The sequence below is a fragment of the Aulonocara sp. 'chitande type north' Nkhata Bay genome, linkage group LG1 (genome assembly GCF_057382095.1).
Source record: "Aulonocara sp. 'chitande type north' Nkhata Bay isolate Kocher_YH1m ecotype deep benthic linkage group LG1, A_spYH_male_GT1.1, whole genome shotgun sequence".
Classification (NCBI taxonomy): Eukaryota; Metazoa; Chordata; class Actinopteri; order Cichliformes; family Cichlidae; genus Aulonocara; species Aulonocara sp. 'chitande type north' Nkhata Bay.
This window is the reverse complement of record NC_141344.1, coordinates 1,502,321-1,513,554: the sequence shown is the minus strand read 5'-3', so window position 1 is coordinate 1,513,554 and position 11,234 is coordinate 1,502,321. Positions and strand designations below refer to the sequence as shown.

At 45.0% G+C, this 11,234-nt stretch overlaps 1 protein-coding gene across 1 annotated transcript; it reads right to left on the bottom strand.

Annotated features, from left to right (window-relative positions):
- Positions 1 to 1,104: 1,104 nt before the first annotated feature.
- LOC147338438 (pleckstrin homology domain-containing family F member 2-like) lies at positions 1,105 to 2,891 on the bottom strand. The gene is made up of 2 exons (XM_086286296.1): positions 2,245 to 2,891; positions 1,105 to 2,013 (listed from the first exon to the last, which is right to left on the bottom strand). Exons 1-2 carry the CDS (start codon positions 2,483 to 2,485, stop codon positions 1,442 to 1,444), a joined length of 813 nt encoding a protein of 270 aa, XP_086142422.1. The 5' UTR covers positions 2,486 to 2,891; the 3' UTR covers positions 1,105 to 1,441.
- Between the last annotated feature and the right edge of the window lie 8,343 nt (positions 2,892 to 11,234).

Here is an 11,234-nt window from a genome sequence, read left to right as displayed (position 1 = left end):
TTCATTATTGCATCTTTAATTTTTGATGTTGATGTGAAAGAACAACATAATGTGATAAGGACTGTTCTCCCTTATCAGCTTACAAGGAAACTATAAATACCGTCTCATTTGTTTCTTTCATAATCATTGTTCAAACTTTCAGGAAGAGCGTCTCCGTTCAGCTAAACTACCTGGAAGCTCGACAAGGTTGAACTTATAATACGGCCATTGTCGTGAAAAAGTACAGCGTGCTTATGATGTAAGACGCGGAAATATTGTTGTTTTTCCACAAAGTTACCATGAAATGATTCAGATCTTTAAAGTACTGTAAATACTTGTAGGTAAATATAAGTACACTGTAATTATAAAGCCCCATTAAACCCTGACTCGGGGGACACATAACTAATACCTAATGTTGGGAAGCTCATCTTTTAACCGGAAGCTTGTTGGAGTTTCCCTGTATGATTGTCGGGGTGTTACCTTAGCACATGAAGCACGCTGAGGCGACTGTTGTTGTGATTCGGCGCTGAATGAATAAAACTGAATTGAAGCCAAAGGATGTTTTCATGGTTTAGGGTCAAATGATCAACCTGGAGATACAAAATAATATTCTAATGAATAATCCCATTGCGTGGGTTCCCTCCGGGTACTCCGGCTTCCTCCCACCGTCCAAAGACATGCAGCTTGTGGGGATAGGTTAATTGGATAATCCAAATTGTCACTAGGTGTGAATGTGCGAGTGAATGTGAGTGCGAATGGTTGTCTGTCCCTGTGTGTTGGCCCTGCGACAGACTGGCGACCTGTCCAGGGTGTACCCCGCCTCTCGCCCTATGACAGCTGGGATAGGCTCCAGCGCCCCCCGCGACCCTGAAAAGGATAAGCGGAAGCGAATGGATGGATGGATAATCAATCCCATCTTCACTGGGCCATCTGTCTGCAGATGTTTGTGTAGGATCAATCTGTGGCACAGTGAGAGTTTGACTAACAGGAAGTCTTGTGTAAATGTGCTGATTGGGACGAGAATAAGTGTAAAGTTCAAACGTCTTCAAGTATTTCAGAGTCGTTTAACCATCCTGAGAGAAAAGCACAGACAAAGATTCTCTTATTGAATTCTTTATTGTTCGTTGTTATTTCAGTGGTTCACATGTTCACACACACACACACACACACACGCACGCGCACACACGCACGCGCACACACACACGCACACACACACACACACACACACACACACACACACACTGGACGGCTGAGGGAAACGCAGCAGGTCAGAGCGACGTCTGAGAGACGAGAACAGCTTCACAGTAGTGTTTGTGCACAAAGAGAAGAGCAGCAGGTGTTTCATGAAACATAAATAACATGGTGTCATAAATAGAGTGCGTGCAGAGCGTGTCACGCGCAGCTGCGCAGCACTGAGTCCACGTGTGACACAAAGGCCCAGAGTCCAGCGCCGAGCGTGGCTCTATGTTTGGGGCCTGATGTGCTCTGGATTGATGTAGGTGTAAGGGGACCAGGAGTCCATCCACCTGCTGGGGTCCTCCTCCTCCAGGCTGTGCTCCGCCTCCTCTTCCTCGCTGTAGCATTCCAGCTCGTCTTCGTCCGACTTCCCGCCGCTGTCCCACCTCTGACGGGTCAGCTCGGGGAGCTCCACCCCCAGACTCAAGTAACACGGTTTACAGACTCTCAGCTGCTTAGTGGAGTCGATGTGTGCGATGACCGCTCGCTTCCTGGAGCACGGGCCGCACACCAGGAAGCCGCATTTTCTGCAGTGGTGTCGGCGGCGGGTCCCGGTGAACTTGCTGGAGCAGCGCATGCAGACGGCGGAGGCCTGGTCTGGGATCCAGGTGTTGGCAAAGTCCAGCCTCCGGTCACCGCCCTGCGTCACTCTGCCCTTGCACTCCTCGATGTGCTCGATCCAGGCTCGCTTCTCCTCGTAGGAGGCGGCGGAAACGTAGAAAGACTTCCTGGGCGTGCGGATCAGCCACTGGTTCTTCATCCTGACGCCGTCCTCCAGGTCCTCCAGCAGGATGTCCTCTGAAGAAGAAGAAGAAGAAGAAGGGCACGTTAGTGCGGGAAACAAAGGTGTGCACGCTTTGAACGAAAAGAAAAGTGTTTACTGCAGCCTGCTGCAGCGGTCAGAGACAGACTGCAGGCGGTGCAGCACCTCCTGCTCCACCTGCAGCATCTACCTGTCTCTGCCCGCCACGCTGTCTGCTTTTCACACAGCTGGATTCAGCGATGTGCAGAGGAGGATCGGTTGCTCACCTAGAGGGGTAACCTTGAGCTTTTTGTGCCAGCGGCCGTTCAGCACGATGCTGCCGTACACCAGCACGTCGTTGAAGAGGAAGAAGGCTTTGGCCTGCCGCTTTTTGCGGCTCTGCTTTACCAGCTTGCCCTCTCCGACCAGAACCCGACCTGACTGAAGCAACAACTTCCCCGCTGGCCCAAAGGAGTTGGCCACAGCCTGGACCCGGTCCCAGTTCTCCTGATCAGACAGTTGATCCATGTCAGCAGTCGCCGTTAAATCCAGCAGTCAGAGCGCTCGTACCGGCAGCTCCACGCCTCTGTAGGTGTGAGCTCGAAGGGCTTCTCGTTTTTCTGATGAGGTCAGGAGCCCAGAGGCTGCTTTTGAATGCTCTGGTGACATCATGGGGCTTTCCAAAACAAGACTTGTGTAAGAAGCAAAGGGGGCAGAGCTTCACTTGAATTTGGAGAAAGACAAGAATTTGTACAAGAGGAAGTGAGTGTGGCTGATTGCAGATGTGTTTGTAAAAGTGCTGCGATCACTGCAGTAACGTGTAAACACAGTTTAAAGGTTGCAGCTCTGAGGTTTGTCTGTACAAAGTGAGGCCGTGCTGCTGTTGGCACAGTTCACAGCTCAGACCCACAGAGCACATGGAGAGCGCTCTAACACGGTGAACAGACTGAAGCTTCTGTGGGCCGTTTCTCCTCAGCAACGACTCTTTCAATTTTACTACAACCCTCATTCACACACACACACACACACACACACACACAGTTTCTAATATGCTCGTTAAATATTTGGGGGAAATGTGAGGTGGGTGAAACCTGCGTGCTATCGCTCCGTCAGGTTATTCCCGGAGATTTCTGTGTTTGCTTTTTCACCCACATGATCCAAACAGCTCTCGCGCAGCAATCAAAGCCTGAACTTGTAAGAACGGTTAAACAAAGCGATAACGATGCGGAACAGTGGCGTTTACCAAAACAGCTCCAGGCGGTGTCTGTGGGCTGAAAGGTGCGTAACATCCACTCTGGGGACTTTTCTGAGCCTGGGCACCAGTTTGTGCCAATAACCTATGTTAGATTATAATATTATTTTATGCCATGTTATACCCCTAATTAAAGATTGTGAATTATTATGTAGTTTTAGTTTGCATTATTCTCCTGAATTAGAAGAAGCTGATAACTATTACATTAGTTAAACTGATTTGCATTACATTAAACTGCTGACTTGTTGTGAATGAATGATATTGTTTTATGATGCATTATACTGCTGAGTTATAAGAAATCTAATTTGTCTGAGTAGAAGAGAATAGAGTGTGCTGGAGTTTTCTGCCCCATTTCAGCAGGAGCAGATAAACAGGGAGCCAAGGTCGTAGCTCAGGCGCTGTGTGAGAGAGAGCATGTGAATGTTTAGGCTTTTTATGATAAGGTGGAGGCACCAGAGGCTATAAAAGTTTGAGCAATGCTCCACCATTTTGAGATTTTGAGGCTGTCTGCATCAGTGTCCATCTCCCACGCGTTCATTAAAATCATCGTTTGACTCAACCCGGCCGGACCAGTGTTGTTATTGTGGTCTTTTCTCTTGTCTCCATCCCCAATATTTTGAACCTTAACACCTACTTTAATGGTTCCAGTCTATCCAGTCTAACCTCCCTGCCTTCCTCAGACGGCTGCCCGGTCCTCTCTGTACGAGTGTAGAACTCGACCTTATAAATGCCCTTGAGGTGTCGTTTGGCACAATATTAAACTGAATATAACTGAGCTGAGCAGCTGTTGTCCACAGTTCCCAGCTTCATGGCACAGCTGACATTTATCAGCCGTTTTCAGGAAAATGAAACGTCTCTTAGTTCAGTGGGAAACTCGACCGTCTGAAGAGTGTGGAGCAGGCGAGCCTCAGCACAGCCTGAGTGTGAATGTTTTAATAGCACTGAATTTGATCTATAAGCAGTGAAAATATGCGTTTCTGCAACATTTGTGCAATAAAGTTGTAAAACTTTATAACACAGCCTCTGCAGTGAAACTGAATTATAGTGTTTTTTTTATTTCAATGCAAATTATTTAACTACAAATACATAAATGTAGAATTTTTTTTCTTTATCGCATTTAGATCGGTGAAATAAAACATTTGAATTAAGGAACATCCATCATAAAACATAACGAACGATGTAAAATAATAATGAAAAATATCTAAAAAGTTATAATCCCCATAATACGCCCCAAAAATACAACGTAAGACGGGGAAATATTGATTCTCCATGAAATTAAAAAATAACATTATTTAAACTGACTTACAGACTGCTTCAGTATACTTAATATAAAGATCAGTTTCTATAGTAATCTGATACAGTTCTGTTTAATAAGGAGGCTTTACTGAAACCAAGAGGATCCAGCCTCTGACATGTGGTTAATACTACAGTTTGTAAAAATCCAGAAACACTAAAACAGCCGTACACGTAACATGAACTCTGACCTCCTGCAGAGCCACACTTCCACTGATCCTCCCCATGTGAATAGATCAGAATAGATCTCTGTTACAAACTGGTATTCCCCTGAGACTTTGTAGTGAGAAATAAAAATAGTTTGTGGGCTGAGGCTGCGATCGAACCGTCAAACCGGTTTGTCTGTTTCTGGAACAGCTGGATGACTAAACAGTGCAAAGCTGGAAGGAACCAGGAGGAAGAATTAGCTGCAGATTTACTCCGACAGTCTAACTGTGCTTTATTGAAACCAATTAAACCTTTCACACCGTTAAACTGGGCCAAACTGGGAGCCAGGGGTGTCAAACATAAGGGGCCTTATGTTTGACACCCCTGCACGTGCTGCACGTGGCCCTCCCTGCTCTGCACAGCTGTACAGATGCAGATGATGATGTTACAAAAAAATAAAAATAATTCCTGCATGTGGGAAACGGACGACATGGCAACACGCCATCAAAGGTAACGGGAGTGGGTTTACTGCCGTGGACTACTTTCAAACAGGAAATGACGGATATTCAACCTCAGCTTTAAAGTTTACATGAATATAGATTTTACAGCAGTTACGCGCGTGCGTGCGTGTGTGTGTGTGTGTGTGTGTGTGTGATGGATGCACGTTCACCAGCGAGGCTCCTGCGCAGCACGCTGCTGAGATTTCTGATAAACAAGAAGGAAACGATGACAGCGACAGTTTTACAAACACGTGGTCAGCAGCTCTCACACTCCTTCACTTCTTCTTTCCCAAAGAAGATTTCAACAGAAAGGAAATCAAACGTGTAACTTTGTTCCAGAGAAAATCGAGCTTCTCCTTCAGAGACGCGTGGAAGGGCGTAAAGCGTCGAGGGTCACATGCAGCCCACTGTGATCTGAAGTGAAAGCGGCCTGCTGTCAGTGTGACAGTTTCACCACACGTTTGATTCCTGAGGTGTCAGAATAAGAAAAACAAGTTTCCAACATTTCTACACAGTAAAGAAATCTGTCAGCACAACTGCAGGAAACGTTTACAATGACAGGAAGCTGGCAGCTGATTGGCCGGGCTGTCCTCTAAACATAAAGTTTATTGTTTCATTTACATATGGATGTTTTTCTTTATGTGGATAATTGTGAAAAACAGACATTTCTCATGTGACCTATGTGTGACCTGACGTGCATCTCCTGATAAATCTGTAACTACATGATGGCTCGACGGAGCCGCAACGCTTGACGGGGCGGTTCCTCCTCTGGGTGTAAATAAAACTATATGATCCACAGTCCTGTAATAATAACGGGGCGACCGTGGCTCAAGAGTTGGGCGTTCGTCGTGTAATCGGAAGGTTGACGGTTCGAGTCTCGGTCGTTGTGTCCTTGGGCGAGACACTTCACCCGTTCCCTGCTGGTGGTGGTCAGGGGGCCCGGTGGCGCCAGTGTCCGGCAGCCTCGCCTCTGTCAGGTGGCTGTAGCTACAACGTAGCTGCCATCACCAGTGGATGATTGTGTAAAGCGCTACGCCATTTACCAATCCTGCCCTCAAAGTTCTCGTACTAATGAGGGGGTCATGTATACAGTTGACTCACTGCCGTGTTACTTCAAATTGGATGTGAGCCACTGTTTATTCACCCCCGAATGTCAGTCTGTGTTTTTATTTCTGGGAGAACTTTCTGATTGAAACCGAGGACGTCCTGATGTCTGAGGCCGAGAAGCTGCAGAGAGGCTGACAGTAGGAACAGAGGCTCGGTGAAGTTTTGCAGCTGCACCGAGCGACGTGCAGATCACTCCTGGATGCAGTCGCGCCTTTGAAGCAATCCTGCAGGGATGTTGCGCCAACAGGCTGATGAAGTTTCTGCCTGATTCTTTGGAAAGTGGAGCAATGCCGTGTACGATTTCAACAGGTGGCATTTACAATAACGGCTCTCCAGCTGGTGATTTATTTCAGTGACGTCCTGGTCTCTGACTGAGGCCACAACGTCTCAGAACAAACACTCGGGCTCCGTGAGTCTCTACCGCAGTAAAGTGAGCCGTCATTTGTGAGCCGCGGTCAAGCCAGCCGCCTCTTATCCGCCGCATAAATTTCCTTGCGCTTTTACACCAGTCTGTACGGTAGCGCCTTTTCGCTTTATGTGCCGATTGGAAGCCTATACCCGCGCGCGCACACAAATTACAATGAAACAGCCCAATACAGTCAATACAATTATGGAAATTTCAGAAATTCATTAAAAATCATCCTGAGTAGTTGAGGTCCAACTTTCAACACATCCTTCCTCCGGGACACCTACTGTACCTGTGTGCCAAGTTTCATCTCAATCTGCTGCATCAATAATTGTTTAATATTGATGGATCAAAAGTGCTGCTGAGAGAGTCATGACAGGGACTATAAAGAGACAGCATATTTGCTTGTCTTCACTGACTCGCTTTGAAATCCAGATTTTAATTTTGGAATATTAGGTGTACTTGTGGTTCCTATAGAATTTTAATGTTGAACAGGAATCAGAGTCTTCATCTCTCAGACCTCTCTTCTGTGGATGCAGCTCACATCATTCTGTACAATACGATCATTTTTAATTCTACAACTGTTTATAACCTGCATAGTTCACATTTCTGTATAGCTGTATATCTCATATTCTGTATAGTTTTTCATATTTATATCCTGTTCATAGCTTGTACTCACTACAGCCTGTACATACTTATAGTTATAGAATATTCACAACTTACTTCATACCGTGTACATTATAACATACCATAATAGACCCATTTCTGTAATATACTTACATACCTATATTATTGCTAATATATATTGTAATACATCTATTACAATATATACTTCTGGATGGATGCAAACTGCATTTCGTTGCCTTGTACCTGTGACATGTGCAATGACAATAAAGTCGAATTCTATTCTATATTAATTCAGAAGACAAACACCCGTCTCTGCTTTTGAGCTTAGCATTAAAACCCTCAGTTTTGACAAATAATACAGTTATAGTGGATCAGGTGCCCCTGAATCTTCCCTTATTTGTGCTGCAATAAGCCTAGGCTCTTGCTGGCTTCCCATCATGTATGAATTTTTTCCTTCTTTGCTCGTTCTGTGTTTATACACCTCTCTGCATTTCATCATTAGTTAGTATGTATCTCTTGCACAGTGTATATGTTGTCCTATGGCTGTCTCTCCTTGAGCCTGTTTCTGTCAGATGTTTCTACCTCTTCAAATGGAGTTTTTCCTTCCCACTCACACTAAATGTTAGCTCATATGGGTACTTAAATTGTTGGGGTTTTCTTTGTATTATTGTTGTGTTTTTACCCAGCAACATAAAGTGTCTTTATGTGACTGTTGTTGTGATTTGGTGCTGTATAAATAGAATAGAATAGAATAATGTACTTCAGACCGGGAGATTGGCAAAATGTATAAATAGGATGGCGATTAGGGGAATTGGAGACAGCTGTGTAACACAGCAGGGATACATTGGGAATAAGAAGACAGTGGAAGTAAGACTCAACACAAGAGACAAGAGGCCACCAAACTAAAACACAGACTAAGACACACGAGCTTGACACAGACAAAAGCATCAACAGACATGAAGACAAGACTGGCTTTAACACTAGAGTGTTTTCACAAGTCTTCCATCCACTTGTGGAACGCTGAAGAAGAACTACACTTAAAAGCAACATGGAACTGAAAACAAAAGAATACATAATGTAAACATATCATCAAATAATCCAGGACTCACAAGCAATGATATGATGAACAGAACTATAAAGAACAAAGCTGAGAAATGCTTGGTAAACTGACCTAGGACTATGTCATCATGTCATTTTTTAATATCATAGTTAATGTGTCCTGATTTGTAGATAGTGCCATCTTACAAATACCAGGAAATCCAACTGGGTGACAAGCCAGAGTTGTCTGCCCACACACCCACTGACTAGAAAAAGGGTCCAGGACTCTTCAAGCTGGGATACAGGCATCAAAGAAAAAGATGTAAACGGATAGAAAGTCATCAGGAAGGCATAGTCTGTTGTTGCTGCTGCTGTCAGACTTTTTCATTCATCCACTTGTGTCAGACACATACTGAACAGGAATAAACATGACTCACTGCACTCTCACTTTGTATGCCACAATGTTTGCTTAGACACCTGTATGCTTATATTACATTAATGTTAAAACTTGTGTTCCTATGTCTATATATAAGTTTATTTTCATATCTCTATATTAATCTATTTATAGCTCCATTCCCTCACTTCATTTTATACAATTGCTTTGTTCCTGCATGAGAGCTATTTAAAGTGGTTTCACACACAGTGCCTCCAGATGAATACAGAGTTTTGGACAGCAGAGGCTGGAGAGTGGTATTGCTCTCTGTGTGAAAAATAACTACTTATTTGAAATGAAGATGAATGTATGTTGTCAAGGCAAAAAAAAAGGTTTTTCTTTTAAACAGTACATTGCATAATGAGAGTTGGCAGTTCGTCTTGTAATTGGAAGGTTGCCGGTTTGAGCCCCGGCTCCCACAGTCTCGGTCGTTGTGTCCTTGGGCAAGACACTTCATCTAAAACCTACTGGTGATGGCCAGAGGGGCTTTTTTTGTTCTTTTCAGTACATTTTACTTCATGTTCATTTTCATTTTTATGATGTTTCTACTTTTACATAATTCCTCCCACATAGCAAAATTGGTATGGCCTGGATCTGTCCCACACAATGTGCTGACACATGGCCTGCGTACCGCAAAGAATGACGGCCCTATGGTGGCCCAGATCTGGTTTACCAGAGGTGGCCCACACATGCGCCAGCACAAGGCCAGTTGCAGACACACTGCTGGCCCTGTGCTGGCCCAGAACAGTTTCAGCTCTGGCCCCAGATGTCAGCCTAATGTGTACCTTAGCCATGTAAGCCATGTAATAACAACATGTGCTGGAACATAATAGTGCAAAAGTAACATGACGAAACTCTGTTCAGACAGTGAATGGACTGATTCTTATACAGCGCTTTTTTACTCACCCATATTACTCAAAGTGCTCTATACAACATGTCACATTCACCCAATCAGGCCAAATGTGGCATGCCATCACATAAACAGTGCCATCTTACCATGCCAGAAGTCAGCCAGCAGTGCCGGCTTGACACCAGATCCAGGCAAGACCCGTCTGCTATGTGGGATGACTTGTTCTTTTGGCATTTTAGTTGTGGATTATGTTTGGACTGTGTCTCTTGCCCTTTCAGTATTGTTTTCTTGTGCTTCTAAGTGTCCCTTTGTTTCTTTTTAGGTTATGTAGTATGGGTTAGAGATATTTTGTATGTTGTTTTTGTTTAATAAATCCGCCTTTTGGATTATTCCCTGATGTGCCTGAGTTCTGTTATTTAGTGTCACTTTGAAAGGACACACATCCAGCATTGACATATAATTGTTCTTTCAATTTTTGATAAAGATTACAGTGAATTGAGATGTAACTTGGCACACAGGTACGGTAGGTGTCCCGGAGGAGGGATGTGTTGAAAGTTGGACCTCAACTACTCAGGATGATTTTTAATGAATTTCTGAAATTTCCATAATTGTATTGACTGTATTGGGCTGTTTCATTTAAATTTGTGTGCGCGCGTGCGACTGTTCGCGCGCGGGTATAGGCTTTCAATCGGCATATAAAGCGAAAAGGCGCTACCGTACAGACTGGTGTAAAAGCGCAAGGAAATTTATGCGGCGGATAAGACGCGGCTGGCTTGACCGCGGCTCACAAATGACGGCTCACTTTACCGCTGTGAGTCTCTGCAGGTGGACGGACGTCTAAACGCTCCTACTGGTGGAACCGTTCTGCTCTGTCAGTGTCTGATATCCTCCCGTTAACTGTAACAGGCTGTGACTCATTCACGGGTGAAGGACGTCCTGCCCTAAACGGAACTATGACAACAAGCCCTTCTATCAAAAACACGTTGAACGTTTTCAGGAGAAAAGTGTTCACATCCTGAAATTTACAGTTTTGTTCTTTGTTCATTCGTTGCGGGTGAGCTCGAGGGCGCCCCCTATGGTGCAACACTCGCCCTGTGTTCCTCCTGTGCGCGGTTTTAACAGCAGGGGTAAAACCCACGTCGCGTCATGTGTGAAAATGCTTCTGTAGGTGAGACTGGTTATGTTTGCTAATGCTAATAATCACTGGGATTTATATCAGCTGCACGCAGAGTGAAGCAGCAGGGCTGAGATGCAGTAAACAGCACCACCTGTGGGTGGTGTCAGGAAACGACACACTCCATAAACATGCCCTCTATAGTGTGACTGTGATGTGGAGCACACTGACATGAATCACTGTGACTTTAGCAGCATAATGTTTCCATCTCAGGGAACTCTTGTTCCACTGTGGGTGGTCTCAGAGTGGACAGCTCCCACGCCGGCTGCTGTGCTGGATGTTCATACATGACCTGCTGGGGAAACACGATCGCAGATGTTTCTCACGGCGGGAATGAGCCGGGCGAGGCTGCGTTCTCTGGCCACGCCTCCTCAAAAACAATGTTTGCACTGTGCTCGTTTCAGCAGCAGCTTCTAACACGGCCGGCCGAATAAGAACCATCCAGAGAAC

Bases quoted from the DNA above. Each gene is read 5' to 3' on its own strand.
- LOC147338438 (XM_086286296.1), bottom strand. From the start codon at position 2,485: ATGGATCAACTGTCTGATCAGGAGAACTGGGACCGGGTCCAGGCTGTG. The intron at 2,014-2,244 runs GTGAGCAACCGA...CTTCTTCTTCAG, and splicing joins GCTCAAGGTTACCCCTCTAG to AGGACATCCTGCTGGAGGAC.